Source organism: Amblyomma americanum, chromosome 5 (assembly GCF_052857255.1).
Source record: "Amblyomma americanum isolate KBUSLIRL-KWMA chromosome 5, ASM5285725v1, whole genome shotgun sequence".
In the NCBI taxonomy this organism is placed as follows: domain Eukaryota; kingdom Metazoa; phylum Arthropoda; class Arachnida; order Ixodida; family Ixodidae; genus Amblyomma; species Amblyomma americanum.
Window position 1 is genome coordinate 67,615,778 of NC_135501.1, and position 22,712 is coordinate 67,638,489.

General features: G+C 45.1%; 1 protein-coding gene across 1 annotated transcript in view; it reads right to left on the reverse strand.

Annotated features, from left to right (window-relative positions):
- Positions 1–9,470: 9,470 nt before the first annotated feature.
- The window catches only part of LOC144134764 (uncharacterized), a 30,832-nt gene continuing 17,590 nt past the window's right edge, over positions 9,471–22,712 (reverse strand). Inside the window, exons 3-5 of the mRNA XM_077667591.1 lie at positions 19,625–19,689; positions 18,821–18,904; positions 9,471–9,733 (exon numbers count right to left, since the gene is read on the reverse strand). Coding sequence (XP_077523717.1) covers positions 9,600–9,733; positions 18,821–18,904; positions 19,625–19,689 — 283 coding nt within the window. The 3' untranslated portion in view covers positions 9,471–9,599. The remainder of the gene's footprint in view (positions 9,734–18,820; positions 18,905–19,624; positions 19,690–22,712) is intronic.

Genomic DNA, 22,712 nt, shown 5'->3' on the forward strand with positions numbered 1-22,712 from the left:
TATCCTGTCTTCCTGTCTCCTAACCACTCTCATTTTATTTCTAAATTCTGCCTGCTATCCTTCATTCCCGATGCGCCAGCTGAGGTGCTTCAGTATCGATGACAGATGCCGGGGCTAGCAAAAATCAAATCCTTTTTATTATTATTTTAATAAACCACTACAACTACTGCAAAGTCAGCAAGCGTTCGGTAAAGTTACATCCTATCGTGCAGGCCAGAAGTTCTCAAGAAGCGAAGCAGTACCCGAGAATCTTCATTTCCTTCAGTGGCCGTGGTTTTAGATGCTACAGGGCACGGCGGAGAGACTGCCTTTCGGCACTATAGAAAGGTCATTCAAAAAGTATAGCCTCGTCACACCCGCTTATGGAACTTTCAGGACTATCAGCAATACCGATTAGGAAGGAATAATGCTTGGCGAAAGCTACACCAAGCCACAGGCCACACAGCAACGTTGCCTGACGTCCTGTAGGCCGGATGCAAGCCGTAGCTTGAGATCTGTCTCCAAGGATTTTAAACGCGAATTCGAAAATTGGTCTGAATACCACGGGAAAAGCGTCATCTTTTGTGAAAGTGCACGAAGCATGCCCGCTGCGTCTGATCTTGAAAATGGGAATCACACGAAATTGCCGTTGTGATGAGAAATTCGCGCGACCTCGTCCGCGCGGTGATTCTCTGCTATGCCGCTGTGTCCCCGTACCAATTAGTAGTTAATATTATGCAATTTATTGATGGCATAGTGATGTAGCTGTCGGATTTCCGCGACCGGTTGTTCTTGGGCTCCACGGTGAAGAGCAGCATGTGAGCCTTCGAGGGCTGCTTTAGAATTGGTGAAAATAGACCACTGCTGAGGGCGGTGGTGACTGATGTGTTCATGTATTGAAAAAGCACACGGGGATTGTGCAGGCTCCAATGTGGTGAATACGGCGTAGAGGCGGGCGTAAACTGGAACCGAAGAATTTCGCAATGTGCAATATTGTTTGTAAACGATGTGCGCTGAGCACAGACCCAAAGAGAACAACTGGAATTCGGACAAATCGTCCAGTCTAATAAAATCGGTCTTTTCCTGGTATGGTTTGTCCAGCTCAATTTTCCAATATCTATTGTTTAATCGAACAATGATAAATATGTCACCTTGCGCAGACCTTCCGCAGAGTCATCAATACATGCCAGAAGGAAAAAGTATTTTTGATTAACTTTTTAGACACCTTTCAGTTATATCCAGTTATTCAAAACCAGGACAACAAGCGACACCCGCGGGCTTGTCGACGGCACTATCACATTGTCCTAGGCAATTTCTTGAACATGGACAACAGCGGTGGCCAAGTAAGTGGTTGTGCATCCGCCTCGCATGCGGGAGGTGCGGGGTTCGATCCCCAGTGCCGCCGGGTACCCACCGGTGATAAAATCAGTACAAGCTTTCCCCTGGTCTGGTGCTCGGCTTCCTTAGGGTTAAACGCTTGGGAAATGGGTCTTTGACCCCACCTTGAGCAGTCGAAAATACCTTGTGCCATGGCGCTGGCCAAAGATGCCCTTGCGCCATAAAAATTCATTATCACCAATTTCTTGAACTTGTCGGGAAATGACATCACGCTCCTTAGAAGAGTTCAATAAGGTGGTTGACAACGGTAGCTGCTTTGCGTCTGCTATAATGCGGTGCTTTGTGAGCGGAGCATGTCTAACGTTGGGGGTCGAGGCAAAAAAGTAGCGGCAAGATTCAATAATACTATCCAGGCAGTTTCTGATTACTCTGTAGGACTGTGTTCACGTCAGCTTTTATGGGAGTGGGCTGTGCCTGCAGTGATGACAAGTTTTCCGACAATGCGTGCTTCCCCGCCCATTCGCTTAGCTGATGATCGGGATTTTTTATGGCGCAAGGGCATCTGGGGTCAAAGGGCGTCATGGCGTAAGGTGTTTTCTACATCTTATGGTGGGGCAGCGACCCATTTTCAAAGAATCTTAACCTAATGAAGCCAAGCACTAGGCCAATGGAAAGCTTGTACCTAATGTATCACCGGTGGATACCAGTCGGCACCGGGGATCAAGCCCAGGACGAATACGGACTTTCTCTGGCTGCTTTGCGGTGCTGCAAAGGAACTCCACATAGTACTGTAAGGGGAGCGGCCCACTAGGAATTTCTCCCCACGCAACCTCTCTGTAATTTTCAAATAAATGTTTTCACCACCACCCCGGACCTCCGCATGCCATGCGGATGCTCAAACCACGAGGCCACCGCTGCGGTACGCAGCATTGGTTGTTTGATTGGTTTCTGGGGAAAAGAAAAGCACAGTATTTGTCTCACACCTTCGAAATACGCAATAGCTGTTTTGCGAGGCAAACATTGTGGTTCACCGCCAAAATTGCTCACCAAAATTTCGGTTCGCTCATTATTCAGTTCACTAAGTCTGCGAACTGCACGGACTTGCCGACCAAGAAGCAGCGACATCTTGGTATCAACGATGCCACGATTACCGGGACTGTTACCGCACTATACGGTAAAACCCATGCTGGCACTTGAAGATATCAATACGTGGTCGGCACTGACGCGTAACTTAGTCCTGCGCGGCTCACTATTTTTGTCAACAGGAAGTTGGGTGGAAAATAACACGGCTAGTTTCAGAAGATTGATAACTCCCCGTACACCCGAAGGAAACTCGATTGGAGCATCAGTTATTTGGAGCTCTCGGGCAGCACCGCAAAGCAGCAAGAGAAAGTAGCTCCGCTGATCCGTATTCGTGAAGAAGGGAAGCTAATCGGCGTAACCACAGGGCAACTGGCTGTGCGTATCTGCAGTCTAGACCAAGGGGTCAGAACCTTTCTAAGGGCGGTGGATAACATACTGCTCATTACAGAAAAATCCATTTCGATATCCACGCCTTTGGTCAAGTCGCAGTTGTCGCTGGCTACCGGGAGTTCGGCTGTAACCATTCGGTCACAGCACGGCGTTGTCATTGAGATCGTCGGGTCAGCTTATCGTCGGTCGGATACGTCACAGCGAAGATCGTCACCGCGAATCGTCAGAAAGAGGCTCTTGTGTCGGTATAGAAGCTGCGGCCCTACCCCCGGAGGACACCGTGTTCAGTTGTTCTGATGTGGGGACGTCCCTATAAACTGGCCAGAAAACAACGGGCGGCTGGACAAAGAGAACCGCCTTGAGGATGGCGATCCTGACTGGCATCACCGCGGGGTCGATGTCTGAACGTTATAGGACAGGTACTGTTCGCTATTCCGTGCACGTTCACCGTAGCGCGATGGAGGTGAGTCAGGTGAAAACACTCTAAAACCCATTTTGTGGTAGTGGCAGTGACGGAGGATGTCGCCGGGCTCGCCGCAGTGGAGTCTGATTGTTTGGCGTACGCCAAACCTGCGCTTTGCTCCTGGTGGGCATATTCTCTTGCGGCACGGCGGGTACAGGTGCGATTGGGTACCGCACAGAAGGCGCACGAGCGACGGTGGAAAAGGCTCGCATTACTGGCACAAGACGACTTCTTAATGCTTCACTGTATGCCATCAATAAAGCGCCGGCTGTGACGCCGGTGGTGGCTGTACTACTAGCCATATTTCATTAATGGCCACGTCCGTTGCCCGCCTCGGTGGCTCAGTGGTAAAGGCGCTTCTCTACTGAGCCGGAGTACCCAGGTTCGAACCCGGCCGTGGCGCCCGCGTTTCTATGGAGCCGAAAAGCAAAATGCGCCCAAGTTCTGTGAGATGTCAGTGTACGGTAAAGATCTCCTGGTGGTCGAAATTATTTGGAGATTCTCAATAATGCACCTCTTTCTTCCTTTCTTTCACTCCCTCTTTTGGCCCTTCCCTAACGGTTCATTTCGGGTGTTCACCCAGATATGTGAGACAGTTACTGCGCCACTTCCTTCCTTCAAAAACCAATTTTAATTTCCAAGTCCGTTAGGGCAGCAACAAGCAGACTGCCTGTCGCCTCATACACAGGAATCCATCTCCCCTAACAAGCATTGCATCGTGAATCGGGCATATCAAATCCAAAAACTCGCCCTGGCTGGATACATGTGCATGTGTCCCTCCCGTCAAATAGCGCGTTCATGTCACAGCCCGAGATGTTATCCTCCGGGCGCCAGTGGAAGGCCATTGCAACAAACAGATTGCGGATCCCCCACTCACCTATCCGCACCTACTCCAACACAAGCGACACTCCCACAGAACGCATCACCTCACAAAAGCTTACGTCGATAGAAGGCTGTCTGCTTGCAGACAAATCAGACTACCACGTTCCCCATCTTCCGCTTAGGCATGGAATTAATCCCATACACTGTACCCTAAACTACCCTTTTTGTCGCACACATCGAACTCTCTACAATTACACATGGGAGTGTTCCATTTGCCGCCATTGCCATCTATATCCAACCCGTACCTTTCCCAGACAGAAGCCGTCCTGTCTAGCATACATAGCCCGTGTAACTGATATAACCACCGATATAGCTAAGGCATACGGGGCCTTCAACTAATGGTTGCATCTTTTGGCGGTGGCGCTCTAAAATTTGCTCATTATAAAAGCGTTTCTTCTCTCTCTTTCGAAAAGGACTGCAAAAAATTGTTTTAATGGGCTCAACCGCATTCTGCGAATATGGGAACCCGACACTGCTGCTGCGGTACGCGCGGTATGACCTCTCGAGCAGTAATAATGCAGCTTGAAAGAGCTCATCGGACATAGCATTTTTCTCTGAGCAAAAATCTTGAACAGTGGATGAAAGTGCACCTACAGCGGTCGAACAGTACCATGTAGCCTTGAAAGGTGCACCTACAATAGCAGCTGGAAAGCTGCTTTAAGTAGCAATTATTCCAATCGTACACCGTCTTAATAGATTGTTTTGTACCCCTTCTAGAATTCAGATTCTCCAGAGCATATAGCATATTCAGCAATAGAAAGAGCTTGTAGGAACATGCACTTTGGGCTATCTGTAAGAACTTGACTTGTTACGAAGATAAAAAAATCAAAGAAAGAAGGAATTGTTTTCTGGTGCACTGTTTCTACGCACGACAGGCCTAGAATTTGAATTACGATGACGGTTCTCTTCTGTACAAAACTTCGTTAGCCAATTTAGTTCAGCACTTCCATTGAACGGCAGACATCACAACCAATGAAGACAAAGTGATAGAGTTGCGACAAAGGGCTCCATAAGTAGTTAAATATATATTCAAAGTCTGCCTGTGTGTGTTGAACATCCTGTGCCTTTGTTAGCTGCTGGCTTCCGCTTTCAATAAAGACTTACAGTCGCTAACATCAAGAAATAAAAGGGAAGCAAGTTTGATCGTTCATATAACAGGTGTGCCTGCGTAATGTGCCCAAGTTCCTAAAAAACACGGAATGTTTTAGCCCAGTGAAGCCTACTGAGAACTATTTAGAATAACATGGCCTCGTATGAAGTATTTATTTCGTTCTTTAATTAAAATATTTACTTAGTTGTAATTAGATCCGTTTTTAAACATTGACTTCCGGAATAAAATGGCAATGATAAAGTTGTATATCGCCTTGAAAAACAGCTGATTTAAACGATTTTCACCAAGGTATTGTTTACTTGAGTATTTTTTTACCGGCTTTAAAGCATAACTCGCTCAATTAAAGAACACTTCCACGTGAAAACGCTGCCACTTCAACGTCCCAAGTGGCGCCTTAGGGAACAAAATCTGGCTCTTTCTGAACAGGTCTCCATGATTAGCCCTTGTGGGCACATTGGGACAGATATATTACGCAGCAGCTCGTAACGTGATAGCTCTCCTTTTAGGGCAATAAATAAAGGTACGCAAAGCGTACCATGATAGAAACAGCGCTGCTTCCGCTTTTCTGAGACGATCCACAACTTTGCTTTTGACACTTTGTTCTTGAAGGCAGTAATAAAAAGATAGCTAATTAGGCTTAACTAATTAGCTAACTTTGAATATCAAAAAAATACTACAGACTATGCCACACGACTTTAACAACCCTCAGTTGGTTTTACAGAGCTAGAACACTTCGTCTTTTTTTGAAACATGGGTTAAATTTTCCTGAGACAACTGGTATTTACTGTATTATCGATTAAAATCCAACATGGGTGCCGACGATACCAGCCCCGAAGCGCTTTTGGTATTAATGACGAGACGTTAGAGAAGCTTTGCGCCCGCGGTTCGGACAACGCTCGTCGCGTTGTTTTTGACAAGGCAGCACGGCACGCGAAACATTCCGAACAGTGTTTGATAAGGCGCCGGTGCAGCAGGTCACGCACAAGCTTTGGATACTGCTCTTTTTCCCTGCGGTAATTGCTTCCTCGAAAAACGCGCCCTCTTTGAACAGGAGGTGTTCTGGGGCTAAACCGCAGTGTTGCAAGAACAAAAACTGTGCGACAAAATTGTCCATCGATTACTCCGTTATTTAGAGTGACATAATAGACCACTAGACAATATCGCAGTTACGGAATTTCTATACCTGTGGGCAATCTGAACGTCTCGAATAAATATTAATTGGGTTCCTACTTAGGTTGTCAGCAACTTTTAAAGTAAGCTTCTTTAGTTCAAAGTGCGCTTTCTTCAGCATAGCGTAGTCAGCGGTGCAGTGCATCACAAGACAGCTAAGATGTGCTAATTAGCGGTGAACGGACAAAGCGTACATGGTAGGCTTGCTGGTGTAGATCCGGCCCATGTGTTGAAGCTGGCTGAAGCCTGTGCACTGCCGACAGTTGCCTTTCTCACCTCATGAGTGCATTTCTCCTATTGTGGCTGCCAACATGTAACAACGACGCAGAAATTCACTGAATTTAGCGAATCCGCCCTGCACTGCATCTTTTGAACATTGCGTGTTGTTGGCCTTTAAGGTGAGGATAAAAGATAGTTCATGATTAGTATTCAGCGTTACAAGGCCGAGAAGAAAGAAAGGAAATGAAAGTACGAGCGCTGGGTGTTTGCACAATACTGAAATTACAATCACCTTCATAATTGTCAGCAGCAGCGTAAATTAGCCCACTGTAGGGAAAAGGCCCTTCCCATGTGTCTCTAATCACCTTGACCTGTGCCAGCTGCTTCCAACCTATATCCTCAAAGTTCTTATCTCACTGGCTCCCATAAACTTCCGCCGCCCCCTGCTATACTTGCATTCTCTTGGAATCAAGTCCGTTACTCCTAAAACTATCGGATATTTTGCCTTCGCATCATAAGCCCTGCCCAAGTCCATTTCTTCCTCTTGATTTCGACTAGGATGTTTTGTACCGAAGTGTTGCTAATCCTGCTCACCGTGACGCTTTGATGTGTGACCTTGATTGAATTTCTGGACGGTGTGATAAATGGAGCATGACTATTAATCTCCGGAAAAGAGTTCATAAGTGTTTTCCTATAAAATTGTCACCTTGTAATTTTCTTTAAAGCATTAACGCTGAGAGCTTCCTGTCCGTCACCGAATACAAATATCTCGGTGTGTACATAACAAGAGATCTGTGTTCGCAAAGCCACAATAGTTACACAACAGCAAACACAGGGCGATTTTTGGGTTTCTGACGCAGGGATGCCAAGTGTTTTTTTCTTCCCAGTCTAAATAACTGCTATACACCACTAATTTATGGCCTTTACTGGAGTATGCATGAACAATATGAGACCCTAAAACTAAATTGATATTGATATATTAGAAAAGATCCAAAACCTGGTTGTAGGATTTGCTTTAAATACTTACAAAAGAAATTATAGTGTTTCTGCAGCGTTGAAGTCGTTAGGATGGGTTTCACTGCAGAGACTCAGATACGTACTTAGGCTTAAATTCTTCCATAATATACACCATTTTAAAGAGGTATTGACCGTGACCATTACTTATTTGCGCACACGATATACGTGCATGAAGGGGTCACACTTTCAAAGTAAAAGAAATAAAATGCCGAACAGGTTTACTAAAAATGTCATTTTTTCCAAAAACAAGAAATCAGTGATATAAGTTGCCACTGGAAGTCGTCTCAACAGCATCTAATGGATTGTTTGCCGCGTTGCTGTAACTTTATACTTGCTTGTTTGTACCAAATTATGCTAGAATGTATTTTTTGCTACTTTTTTCTTCTTTCGCTGCCAGTATGTCGTATCATTGCTGTAACTCTCTCCCCCCCCCACCCCCCCCCCCCCCCCCGCACTGTAATCCCATAAAGGTGTTGTGGGTAATGTGATAGATAAATAAATATCCCGCCTTCCTTCCCTGACCCACTCTGCCCTCTTCCTGTCTCTGAAAGTTAAACTTTTCATTTTCCTTTCCACATCTCGCTTCGTTGTCCCTACCTTAAGTTGAACCCTGTTCGTTATCCTGCATGTATCTGCCTCATAGCTGAGCACCGGTAATATACCGCGGTTATATACTTTTCACATAACGGATATTGGTAAACTGCCATTCTTGATTGGAGAGAACCTGCTATATGCGCTCCGCGCCTTTATTATCCTTCTAGTTTCGCTCTCGTGATTCGGGTCTGCGGTCACTACCTGCCCTAGGTAGACGTATTCTCTAACCACTTTCAGCACCTCGCTAACAATTCCTAAATGCTGTTCCAAACGATTCGGATTCTTTAGTCAGAACAACGACGACGGCAACTCCAACACCACCACTGCAGCAGAGCGTGATTATGATGATTGCACGTATAAGCGATTACCCCACACGTATGTAGCAGTCCCGATGAACCGTACCCAGCAATTCTGGACAGTGTTTTTGAGCAAGTGGACCTTAAAGGACAGTGTTTTAAAGCAAGTGGACCTTAAAGAGGCAAAAAGAAATTGTGGTGGTTTAGCTCAGGTTAAACCTGGAGTGACGCGATAGCTAAAGCTGGCTGAGTGGAACTTGGTCACGTGACTAATCACGTGACGAACCACGTGATCAGCCACGGCGCCGCGCTGCCGGCAGCTGCTCCGCACCACGTGACCAACCACGTGACAGCTTGGCGGCGCCGCCACCCTGTTTCTGTGCCGCCACGCTGAAGGCTCGAAATTCTATGTAATGTAGCTATCGCTACAAAACATAAGCACTAGGGGATAAAATATAAATCCAAGTGAGCATATTTTCCTTGAAATAAAACGAAGAATTGTGGAAGAAACAGGAATCACCTAGGACTAGCTGCATCTTTGTACTGCTATGTCATTGATACGAGCAAACAATAATGTAATCGCGGGCAACTCAAATCCAGAGGCGCCGGAAACGTAGAACGCTTACTCCAATTACAAAGAGGGAGATTGCGCGGAATTACCGTAGTTGGTACGGATCTCCTGCAGCGTGTCCTAGTAGGAATTGATAACTGATAAGATCAGCTCCTGTTTAGAATGCTTTTCAATGGAATATCTGTGCACTATAATGGAGTTATGACATGTGCTTGATTTTCCTTTAGAGAATTTTTGTTTTGTGAAAGAAATGGGGCTGCTTTTGATCAGGGTGATTATGCAGCCCGAACCTACGGTGAAGTGTCGAGGGCCATTGGCCGTCGTAAAAAATACAGGTAAAGACTGAGCAATCTGTTTTTGCAAATATATATTCGTATACAATTGCAATCCGCAGTGAGGACAGTGTTCGATTTTTTTAAAACTGTACGAAAAACATATTCATTCAAGTAGCCGGAGACTTGAAGGTGGCGCTTTAAGTAGTGCTCTTCACGTCGAAGTTGATTTATCACAAACGTCCTGGTCGTAAATCAGAACTCCTTCGCCGCAGCTTTCTTCATACTTGAGGGTGCACTCTTGCGGAAAATTGTTTTTAAATTCGCTGTTCACCCACAGTATGCACACTGAAAATAGAACATGTTTTTTTGAAAGACTTGTCACTGCACAGAAGCTCGATCTAAGAATATTTTCTCTCAGAGGCAGCTCAGACTAGCTTAAATGGACGGCAATCAGCTCTTTATCCTGTTAGTGTGGTAATATATTATAACAGCGCAACATCCGTCTTTAAAGATGCCTATTTCGCTGGAAATGAAAACTTACGAAGGGTATTTTAGGCAACTTACGTCCTCTGAATACAAAATGAATTTCTGTTTTTATTTCCTGTGTATTTTATTCTTAATAATATATATTTATTATTTTTTCTTATAACGGCAAACCTACTTTTCAGTATACAGCCATAAGGCATAGTATATACAAGACTAACCTTATGTCGCTAACAAGCAGCGTAGTTTTGCGGCATGTGGTTTGAGTGCTAGCTCCGGAATCTTAACGTCCTCATTCCCCGTATCTTCTGTAGAAATCCTATATTTCTTTGATACCACGGGTGCGTCGTCTAAGAATTTAGGACAGTGCTGCTGGTCAATGCCGACGACGAGTTTCGTTGCCCATGAGTCATGCATTGCTTTCGCATTAATGCTGCAGCGGTGGCCTCAGTCGTATGAGCGTCCGCATCGTATGCGGTAGGTACGGGGTTTTATCATCAGAGGCACCGGTTACCAACAGGTGTTAGGATATATTTCCACTAATCTTTGCACAGTTTGTTGACGCTCATATCCACCAGAACTCGGCTCTATCATTTTGTTTGCTGGGCTCTATCATTTTGTTTGCTCCAGACTGATCTCGAATCACTGCAACCAGGCATGACTGCTTTCACGTTGTGCCAAGATTTTTGCAGCAGCTTTGGCGCATTATCTCGATGATCCCTTGCGAGCTTAATTCAGCGCGCTTGACAGCGGCAGGTAAACCGGTTCGACGCCTGCTGATCACAATCGCTGCGTACGCTGACGCCAAGTCAGTTTTTTCTGTGGACGAGCCGTCACGATAAACAGTTCCTTCTGAAAGCCCTTTTCGCTTTCTTCCTGAATGGCGGACTTTTGTCCCCACTACGTGATGATGTACACGCGTTCCTACGGCCTTCTGTTTGGTGAAAAAATTTAGAAAAATACGACTTCGACCCCATGTTCAGCGCAGTGAAATATCTTGTATCATGGCGCTCATTCGACACGCTGCCCTTGGGTTATAAAATCCTTCATATTCATTACCATGGCTACACGTCAAGCTTCTTGTTTTCATCATTTGACGTTATTTCTGTGGCAATTTTAAAATTCCTGGAGATTTACTTCTTCAGGCCAATTTTATAACGTTCACCCGTGGAAGCTGGCTGCAAAGTTTGTGTATGCTTTATGGTTTACGATGGTTTAGAGTCCCGAAGCGACTAAGGCTATTGGGGACGCCATAGTGAAGGGCTCCGCATATTTAGACCACCTGGGCTTCTTTACGTGTATCGAAATTCGACTGTTGGGACTGAGATCGAACCCGCGTTTCGTGTCACCGGCAAATGCCATAACCACTGAGCCTACGCGGTGGCTGGCTGCAAAGTTTGAAACTAAATTTTATCCGCGTCACAATGTTATTACGCCCTGCTAACTAGTACGGTTCCTACTCTTCATAGATCTAACCAGCCGTGAAAATGATCTTTGCTACCCCCCCCCCCCCCTCCCCCCACGCGAGAATTTTAACAACAAGCAATATTAAGGAGATCTCTACATGTTAACTAATGTTATCACTGCAGCATTTTGGCCTTGATATGAGATCGGATGTAACAACGTTCTTTCCGGCACGACCATTTCTTCTATGTGTTTTCACCGTCGACGTTCAGGTGTTCTGATCACTGATCAGCTGAGAAAATGAAGTTGAAATAAATTTTACATGCAACTTTTTAAAAGCTGCAATGGTTCAGCCATATCGGCACCTAAGCTTTCGCTAGCGGTCAAGGGCGGCTAGCTAGTTTAGATGCATGGTTGTTCAAAGAACCTGAGGAACGAACTATTGAGTGATAATGAATTATTCGTGTAAATGCAGAATTCGTACATAACTTTTACGCGTGCACAACAATTCGCAAAACCAGGCTTACGCCTTTAAATATTTAATGTTTTGATTATTCCCATTGCTGTTCTCCTACGGCGCAGAATTTTCGGCGGCGAGAGGAGGCGCGCATTTACTTCATGTTGCGCGGCGGTGATGGCGAAATTGTACAAGGAATCTAGAAGTGAAGCTGCGGTGTTCGCAGAGATTCCTCATTCTGTTCCAGTCAGTAAGACCATTTCTTTCCGCGGTTCTCCGAGAAGCAAAAGACAACTTTCGTCTATAAACGAAATAAGCTTGATGAGAATTCGATACTATTCCTTTTTTATCCTAAATGCTTTGAAATCAATATTTTCGCATGTGAGGAAAACGCATAATTCCATCATCATCTCAGGTGGTAGTTGCAGTGACTGCAGTCACCATGCGTGAATTTTCAGGCCTGTCATGTACAAATGATGTGGCAGCCCAGACAAAAATTGAGTATTGGCTTTTTCAGCTTCAGTTTGAAGGAAAAATAGACTACGAGGAAGGCTACAACATTAACCTCTTATGACCTGTTGTCGCGATTTCGCATCATACCGGTTTTAAGCCGCTCCACCAGAACAAAACATCTGTAGCCGCTACCCCTGCGCTCAGAGGGAATCCACAGATCTCTGGCAACACGTGGAAAAGGCAGCGCCATCTATCGTCAATTCAGTAAAGAGCTGGCGGCTGCCATTTCTCCAGTTGATGCCGACGAAGAACAGTTCTCACTATCCGTCCATTGACATCCGTCTCCATTCAAGGTATGTAAGTTTTTTGAATATAAAAAAAAATTTGCATAACGGGCACTTGGTTCAATAATGCACGCAGATCAAGTAAATAATTTGTTTTTGAAGATTAGTTGTTTTTTCAAGCATGCGTCGCTTTGTTGCGTTTTCGCATCAACAGGCTGTAGCGTCCCGATTTGTGCACAACTTCGTCTTCCTCGGCATGTGGTCAAAAAACTAGTAAATGTTGTTTTTTGCAGTTATTTGATGCGTCTCGTTCGTGATGGACACCAGAAGGTTCTACGGGATCAGGGTTCCACCCGTTGAAGAAAGCGAAGATAGCTGCCTCAGCGACAGCGATTCGGAATACAGCCCTGACACAGAACACGCTGCCCCATCAGATCAATCTGGGCAGTCTGGGAGTGACACAGGTGTGCAATTTTTTGTTTGTTGGGCGAGTTGCATTCGGCTGCAATGTGAAACACCATCAGCGTTCTTTCGTGTTGTATTGCAGTGGCGCGTCTTTTCCTTTTGAACCGAAAAGCATCACTACGCTAGTCAACACCGCTTTTCGCGTGAGCCGGCGTTCGTCGGAGCACTAGTGACGTCACGCACGGCGCAGGCTACTGCCCATGTGTGCCGTCGCTTCTCCGCGCCACCGTTTGACCTTTCGCCGCAGCCGTGCGCAGTGCGCATTTGAAAGTAGGGGTATATAAGGCGCGCTTGCCCATAGAACAGGCGCACGCTGCCGCGCGCTATGCGTCATCGTTTGACGTTCGCCGCAAGCGCGTGTTTATCGCGGATCACCGCAGCTTTTCGCTTCGAGATATCCAGGCCCTTAGCTAAGCCCCAGCCAATTTTTTCAAGCCAATGTTGTATGGCTTCTCATGTGTGGTTTGCCGACCTAGCAGTGATTTCTTTTTCTTTTTTTTTGCAGATGAAGAAGGTGAAACGGAAGAGCCGTCAACGTCAAGCGCAAGAAGTTTCCTCTGGAAGCAAGTGAACCATCCGCGGACATGCCACCCTCAATGGGAAGACGGTCTTCCAGACCCTCCAGATGAGCCGAAAGCTCCCATTGCGTACTTCCGGTATTTTTTTGACGACAAGCTTCTTGACGAGATTACAGACCAGTCCAATCTCTATGCAGTACAGAAGAATTCCAACAAAGCACTATGCCTAACACGCGCTGAACTGGAGCAGTTTCTTGGGGCCACAATGTATATGTCCATATACAGGCTTCCGCAATCGCGCATGTACTGGAACCGCGAGATGCGAGTAGAAAAAGTGGCAGAAGTTATGTCACGTGACAGGTGGCAAGCGATAAAGAACAGCCTTCATTTCAACGACAACAATCTCCTACAAGCAAATGCTGGCAAAGACAGGCTCTTCAAAATTCGACTACTCATTGACAATCTGCTGCTCAAATTTCAAATCCTTCCAAAGTGCGATGCTGGTGGTCGACGAGCAAATTGTTCGGTTCAAAGGCCGCTCGTCACTTAAGCAGTACGTCCCTAGCAAGCCTCACAAGGGGGGCTACAAGATTTTTGTACTTTGCGACACCCACGGACTTGTCTCTGACTTCTCTATATACACAGGGGACATCCGCCCTGTTCCTGGATTACCTGACCTTGGAGCAAGCTCTAATGTTGTGCTCGAGCTTTCGCGCTCCATCCCAGAGAACAAGAGCTACTTGCTCTTTTTTGACAACTGGTTCACATCCATAAAACTGCTAGTAAATTTTGCATCAGCGCGGTATTCCAGCTATGGGAACTGCACGCGCAAACAGGATTTCTGGATGCCGACTGCCCAGCGATGCAGAAATGAAGAAGAACGGTAGAGGAAGCCACGTGGAGAGGCAGGCTACTATTGAAGGGGTCGAAGTCCGAGTAGTGAAATGGTACGACAGCCGGGGAGTGAATATTGCCAGCACATTCGGGAGAGCCCAGCCTCTAGGAAGCTGCCAGCGGTATGACCGCAAAAAGAAAGAAAGATGCGAAGTTCAGCAGCCAGCCATTGTGAAGACTTACAACACTTTTATGGGTGGGGTCGACCTTCTAGATGGGCTCATGGCGTACTATAGAATTTTTCTGAAGTCGAAGAAATTCTACCTGCGATTTTTTTTATTTTGTTGACATGGCTGTTGTGAGCAGCTGGCTGCTCTACCAGAGGGATTGCGATGTTCTAGCAATACCAAAAAAACAACAACTGGATCTTTTAGCGTTCAAAGCTTCTCTAGCCAGCTGCCTCTGTAATCAGAACAAGGACATGATGAAGAAGAGGGGCCGGCCGTCTCTTTCCGTGGAAGCAGAGCTTGAGAAGAAGAAAAGAAGAGGACCAGCAGCTCCAACACCTAATGTTGAAGTCCGTCAAGACAATGTTGGCCACTGGCCTGAAGTGTCGCAGCAACGACAACGGTGCAAGATGCCTGGCTGCAAAGGCCAACCTGTTTCTTTCTGCACAAAGTGCAAAGTTCATCTGTGTATAAAAAAAAGTTCAAATTGTTTCATTTCTTTTCACAAGAACTGAGATACAAATGTGTTGAGCTCAAAGAAATGAGTTCTGAAGTGTTTTCTGGAAAAGCAGCGCTTTTGAAAATAAACATTTTTTGATCCATTACGACCTGTTGTCGCGTTTTCGCGACATAGCCGTAACTTTCTTCCTAAACCCCCGACATGCATAAAAGTTGCTGTGTAACTTCCTCACAACAAGAACATAAAAAGCCACAGCAAAAATAATTTTTTATGCAGTATGCTAAATTCAGGCTAGAAGAAAGACGCTGAAATGGCCTCCCAATTAGGTGTGGTCTTTGTGGGTTGTTCAAGGACGCTAGTTCACAATTATCCCCTGCAAGAATTTTTAACAAGTTTTGTAGAAGTGAGTTACCTGTAGTCAAAATTTGAATTTTATTTTCTTGATCTTTTTCCTTTCCTATCGTCATTTTTTCTACACTTTAACCTAGGCGCTCCGCCGCCGGCCCCACTATTTGGCCCAACCTCTGGCTGCCGGCGCGCGCGGGAATTCCGCAGGGTGTGGAGTTTCATGCTACGCCGGAGAAGCGACGCGAGGTTCTAGCCGCGGCCACGGCAGTCGTGTGAAATCGTAATCTAATCAATAGCCAAAAGATATCTTAACAGAGTTAGCGAAAAGCGTTAAACGGAGGTGACTGTTAGTATGAAAATGCCGCCGCAAAGGGCTCTCTGGCTTTCGCGCGCGCTTCTGGGTTCTCTGCTGCCTGCGGAAGTGCTTTCTTTTGCAGCAGGTGTTCTCGACGGAATGTTATAGAAGTTTATCGAGTTTATGTGCTGCTGTCCACATAAAATACAGGAACACAGTTCTGACGCAGGCAAGATCTGCGCATGTGCGCATTGCGTAATTGGCGATGCTCACAAGAGTATGACTGCGCTGCTCTTGTCCCAGAAGGGAAACGCTAGGGGCCCTTTCCGCGTTCCGCCAGGAGGTGAGGGGTAAAGGAGATCGCGACAATCACGCTGTGCGATTGATCGCTGCGCTCCTTATCGAGCGCGTCATGCTTTTGGCAAGGTATAATCGTGTTGACAGATTTCGTGTCTGGTGTGTTTGATGCCATTTAAAAAACTGAAACGTCTCCAACCAAAAAGTTTAGTAATTTAAATCCCAAGGTTTCTAAGTCGGCTCTGCCCCTTCTTCAGGGATGACAGGCGGCACTAGCTAGGGTTTTTAAGTATGCATGGAGGGGCGGAGAACGTCGAAAGAAGGAAAGCTGTGATGCGTAAGGTGCGGCGGAGTGGGCAGATAGGGGCGGTGGGGTTAAGGCTGTGTGTCACGTTGTGGTACTGCGCAGATGCGGTCACTGGCGACTTTTCTGCAGGGCGAGCTACACGGCGAAGTCCCTGCAGCTGAAAGATGACTCCGCACGTTTCTTTTCGAGCGGTTCTCCCTGTGCACAAATGGCGTAGAGGCATCCGCTTGGCCGGTTGGTGTACTACCGCACAACGGGAAGTCTGCCAGCTGTATATGCCAAGGGACTGTGCTCTTCAGCTCAAAGACGAGAAGTCGCCATTAGCGTCCTTTGCACAGTCCGACAACGTGACTCACAGCCTTAACCGCCTTCCTCCCCCCTCCCACGTGCCTTTCGCATCAGCGGTTTCCTTTTTTAGACCTCCTGCTCCCCTCCATGCACACTTATATACGCTAGCTACTGCCCTCAACAACCACTGAAGGAGTCGAGCCGAATTCAATACGTTGGGTTTTAAATTAAAACAAAAAATTTGCAAAAAACTTCCAGAGTTTATAAGAATTTTTTTGGCTAGTGCGCCTTAGGGCTAGTTTATCGACGCTAACAGAACAATCCACTCGATGTAGGGGCGACGGAGACTGACTCGAAGATGAGGCTTCTGAATGCCGAATGCTGCGGAGTAAACGGAAAATGATGTTTTTCTGCATATTTTGTTATCACGGAAATAATGAAATTGGCATTGCTTTCTGACACAAAGATTCAATGTGCTCTTGACACTATTTGCTTCCGAATTTCACATAGACTCTCTTGTTTTTTATTTATGCTTATAGGCAGTGCGACCTTACTAAGCAGAGGATCTGTGCCGACAAGTCCGGACCAACCAGTGATAGTAAAGCTGATAATATTCACCGCGTCGAGAGTCGACGGCAGCGAACAGCAAATGTGACTCATCAAAATAAACGTTTGCAAATCTGGTTGAGACTGCGGCCTCCAAACGCTTGGTTAAAATGGATCAAAACGCAGAGGATGTCTTATAAAAGAAGAAAGCGCTCCGCAGTGGGCGCCTTCATTTCCATCCCCACCATTCCTGGACAAACGCATTTTTGAGCGGGGAACCATTGATGAGATCAATTTTTTCTATAATGAAATATTTCACTACAACAATGAATATATCCACAGAAGAGCAGGCGGCAGTCTTGTATTTGCTTTTCTATTCACGTTTTTCCTATTGACAAAAACGTTCCCCGTTGCTTTCCTATGCCAGTTTTAACTGTTCGATGCGATCACTGGAATCACTTTAGAAGAAAGTTTTTGCTAGATACCAGAATAATGATCCATTACCTTTATTACCTCCATAGCAGTGTCTTACAATTTTCTAATTTTCAACATTTTTTTCTCTAGAAAGCTGGATTTGAGAAAGCTCGTGTGAGTATGTTTTTAGTCTTGTGTTTTTTTTCGTGTTTTTCTACAGAATGTCTGACCAACTTGCCCAACAATACACCTTGATTCTATCAACCATTATATCACGGCTATTTAACCCCTGGTAACCGTTTAACTGATAGCTCGCTGAAAATTGTTTCAATTCTCGGTGTAAAAAATTAGATAACTTGTCAAACGAATTCAGGAGCAACAAAAAAAGGTCATCGGCAGTGTGATGTTTAGGCACATCACTCGGTCCATCATTTCTGTAAAACGCCATGGGCAAGTGAGTCTTGTAAGAAGCCATTGTTATACGTCAGGAGTGCGTGGAGTTTGTTTCACTCAACTCTTGGTGTCAATTCGGCACGAGGAGCGTCCAATTGATTTTTTCCTTTATTTCCTTTCTATCTGCACTCTGTGATGGCACACCTATGAAATTGATGGCCTCTGCACCATCCGCTTCTTTCTTCAAGCAGCCATTTAGATTTATTGCCTTCTTGTTCGCCGCACTGAATGATTGGTACTGAATTTTCTCTGCATCGTGTGAACTAAGTAAAATCGATTATGATAATCGTTTTTTTTTATGCCGCAAGGGCATCTGTGGCAAAATGGCGTAATGGCACAAGGCTTTTTCTTCTACTTAAGGTGAGGTAGAAGAACCAGTTCCAAAGCATTTCACCTAAAATAAGCCAAGCACCAGACCTGGACAGAGCTTGTACCCATTGTTTCATCGGTGGCTACCCGACAGCACTGGCGATCGAACCCCGCACCTCTCGCATTTGATGTGGATGCCCTAACTACTATACCACCGTTTCGGTGAACTAAGTAAAATCAGCGGATAGACGGGGAACAGGTGAAGGACCAACATGAGCGCTCAGTAAAACTTTTACGCGTAAGCGAGCATTGGTGTAAGATCTTGGCCTTCTTTGCGCTTAAACGCTGATTTTGCTATATTTATCGTTGCATATGCAAATACTACCCACCAAAGGTATGAATTAAATAAAACTTGTGAATATAATTAATAGTCTCCATTGCACGTTGGAGGTTTTGAATATATGACGTTTGAAAATAGATCGTCTCAGTTTAGCTTTGTAAGCTAAATATAAAATTACGGAACACCTATATATCCCGGCAATCTTTTCTATGGCACAATATACCCTGAAAGAGAGAAAAGGGCTTCTTACGGCCTCCCAGTTCATTTGTCTTCATAACAAAGCAAGTTTCGGAGTCCGTGTAGGTTATCGTGGCAGTGGCAGGGCTGCTTGGGTCTGAAAAGGAGTAAGGATACCTTGAGAGAATAATTTCATTTGTGCTGCCAATGGCCAATGACGCAAAGTGCTTACGATGTCCAATGTATGCAGATAAAGTTTATAGTCAGAAATTTATTCATTTAATGTTAATATCGGCAGTAGCGGGATAACGTGAACACTGCATCAGAGCATACTGCTTCTGATGATCAGCCCTAACGTTTAAATCAATATTGCGATATTTTGATACGAGCTATAAGTGCACATTAAATAGCAATAAGGAACAGAAAAGTCTTTGGAGCAGTTGGAGAAAACTCATTGACAAAAAAGCAGCTCCTACGCCTTGTGGACAATATATTTTTGTTTCTAATTAGGGCAAGGAGCGTAGTTCAAGAACTCCTGCCTCCTCTATCGTAACATTTTCCTTTAAGGATGAAATTAAAAGGATATAGTTTTTAATGCAAGTTTTAAGAGGGCCTCTTCATCGAAACTACATCAGGGCTCAACATCAGGGCTCCTCAAACAATTCGAGACATATTTTCAGTCTATTCTGACCACCTGTGCCCTACGTATTGTATGGATCCATGTGTTGAACGGTGTATCTGAACTGAATATGAAAGCAGAGACATCAGGCCACCGAACTCTGTGCTTTATGCTAGAATGAAGGCTCTTTGGAAGAATTTCGTTTTCGAGTCGGACCAAGAGGACACGTGCAATGAGCGTTATATCTGCAACACTTACCGTCAGAACTAAAATCTTTGACTTGGTTGGGGGCGTCTCCTTCATATATTCTGTGAATGACGGGCCTTCAAAGGGAGAGAGAACACTTAAAATTGATTTGTGCACAATTTTGTTCAACTTATTGCGAATGACGTAGATGCCATCAGGCTGATTCGTTTCCACTGTTCGTCCGCAGTTAGAGTCTCTTCTACAAATGATATACGAATTCAGTTATTGTCACATAGCTGGAAATGCCGGAGTAAACGTGAACTTTGCCTGTGCATAAAAGTGGTATAATTCAATAAACAGACTCGACGAAATGCTCTCCTGGCATCACCGCTGTCTTGTAGTGTGCTTTGCCGAAAATATTATTTCAAAATGTATGAAGAATCTCATCATTTTGTTTCTGGCAGTTTCCCTCCCGTCTCGACTGGAAGTGGATAAAGAATTTTCTATTCACTGTCTACTTATGTCTATCATTTTTCCTTGTTAAGCTTGCAGCAATTTACGATGCAGTTGGGCATATGGTAGGAGTTGCTTAGCATCCTCATATTTCGGGCGCACTCTTTTGTTTACAACATTTGTTTTCCGATATTCTTTATACATCACCACTGGCAGATCAATTTATCACTTCATCTTTCGTTACGGGAGATGCCACTTAATCTGCCCTTGAACGATAAAGACTCCGCGTGAGACCATTTGTAAAGTTCAATATGTGTCTCGTTATCTTAGGCAATTTATGTGGGAAGTTAGCAAATATCTCAGAGCACTTGGAGACGAGGGGAGGATTCTTATCCCTCTGACCGGCTTGTACACCAGGTTACAACATCAAAAGCGAGTTGCTTGCTTTATTTACGTAAACATTTGTTCGAAGAAGCAGTGAGGCGGAATTCTTTCTCTGCGGGCTTATCTTCAGTGCTTCAGAGCTCTTTCCGAAACCACAGCGTTTAGATTTCAAAACCATTGTTTCAATGAAGGCGCCACTACCACTCCGTGGCACTATTCTACACTTATAACTAGCCACAAACTCTGGGGCCTGCTTTGAACGCACGGCAGTGGCGGGCCCCCACAGGCCGTATGTCAAGCAGAGGCGTCCCATTCTGAACGAAAGGGCGATCAAGAAGAGTCGCTGGAAGTTTACAGTCGTTCTTCAAAAGCAAACAAGGAACCACGGCCTTGAATTCAAGCCCCCAACGATGCTGTCATCTTGTATGTTGAATAAATGTGGGGTAGTAGCAGCAATCAGTGCTGTTCGAGGATCTAGCGGGCATTAAATTCGATATCAGAGGGCTTAGTAAGGTGAAGAGGACAGATGTGAGGCGTATACAATACTAAAGAACGAGCACGTACTGTGCTATCGTAGATTAGCGGACAGACGAGAACTAGGTGTGGGATTGCTCGGCAATCATGATATAGCTGGCAACATATAGGAGTTCTACAGTGTTAACGAGAGAGTGGCAGCTATCGTAATTAGGCTTATTACGAGGTACAAGCTGAAAGCGCTGCAAGCCTACGCGCCTAAAACCAGCCTTACCGACCAGACCGTTGAAAGCTTTTACGAAGACGTGGAATTGGCAATGAATAAAGCAAAATCATAGAACACTTTACTGATGGTCGACTTCAATGCGAAGGTTGGCAAGAAGCAGGCTGGTGACCACGCGGTAGGCGACTATGGGATATTTCGTATAAATAGCAAGGGAGAGTTATTAGTCGAATTCGCAAAAAGAAATAATTTACGGATCAAGAATACCTTCTTCCGCAAAAAAAAAAAATAGGAAATAAACTTTCAAGAGCCAAAATGGTGAGACTAAAAATGAAATCAACTTCATACTATGCGCTCAACATGGCATCGTTCAAGATGTGGCCGTCATCGGAAAGGTGGGCTGTAGCGACCACAAAATGGTACGGCATCGAATCAGCTTAGACTTGAAGAGGGAACGGAAGAAGCTAGTGAAGAAGTCCATTAACGTGTTAGCCGTAAGAGGGAAAGTACACGAATTCAGGTTATCGCTGCAAAACAGATATTGGGCTTTAACTGAGGAAGGCTATTTTATCTTCATACAATGAACGATAATCTGGCAGCCATCATTGCGGAGTGCGCAGTAGAAGTAGGCGGTAGGACGGTTCGACAGGATACCGGAAGGCTATCTCAGGTGACGAAAGATCTGATTAAGAAGCGCCAAAGCATGAAAGCATCTACCCCTACAGACAGAATAGAACTGGAAGAACTGTCAAAGTTATTATGTAAACGCAGGGCAGCCGACATCAAAAAGTTTAATATGGAGAAAGTCAATCGTGCTCTATAGAAAGAAGATAACCCAAAAACAGTGAAGAAGAAACTAGGCGTAGGTAATAACCGGACGTATGAGCTAAGTGATAACGAGGGCAGTCTCCTTGGAAATATGAACAAAATAGAGTAATCGAATAGTTCTATACAAAAATATACAATAACCAATGTAATAAGACTGTTAATTACAGATGCAGTTCAGCACAGCAATGGGACATCTCGTCATTAACGAAAGAGGAACCAAATAAAGCCTTAGGAGCAGTGCAAAGGGGGAAAGCAGCTGGTGAGGAAAAGCAACAGTTGACCTCTCGAAGGATGAAGGGGAGATTTTGCTAGAAAAACTAGCCACTCTGCATACGCAATGCCTTGTGACCTCTAGTGTGCAAGCCTGAAAGAGCGCTTCTATTACCTTAACTAATGGGAATGGACACGTGAAGGAGTTGAAAAATTACAGGCCGATCATCTTACTGCCCGTTGCGTATAAGGTATTCATTGAGGTAATTGCTAATAGAGGCAATGCAACCTTAGGCTTTAATCAACCAAATGATGAGGCGGGCTTTCGCAAAGGATATTCCACAATATAACGTATTCACACTATCATTCAGGTGATAGAGAAATGCGCAGAATAAAGCCAACTCCATATATAGCCTTCATTGATTACAAGAAAGCATTTTACTCTGAAGAAACCTCTGCGGTCATAGAGGCATTTTGAAATCAGGATGTAGGAGGGGGCTATGTCAAAATACTGGAAGATAGGAACTGCATAGCTATAATTGTCCTCCGTAAAGTCAGCAATAAAATTCTAATAAGGAAGGGTGTCAT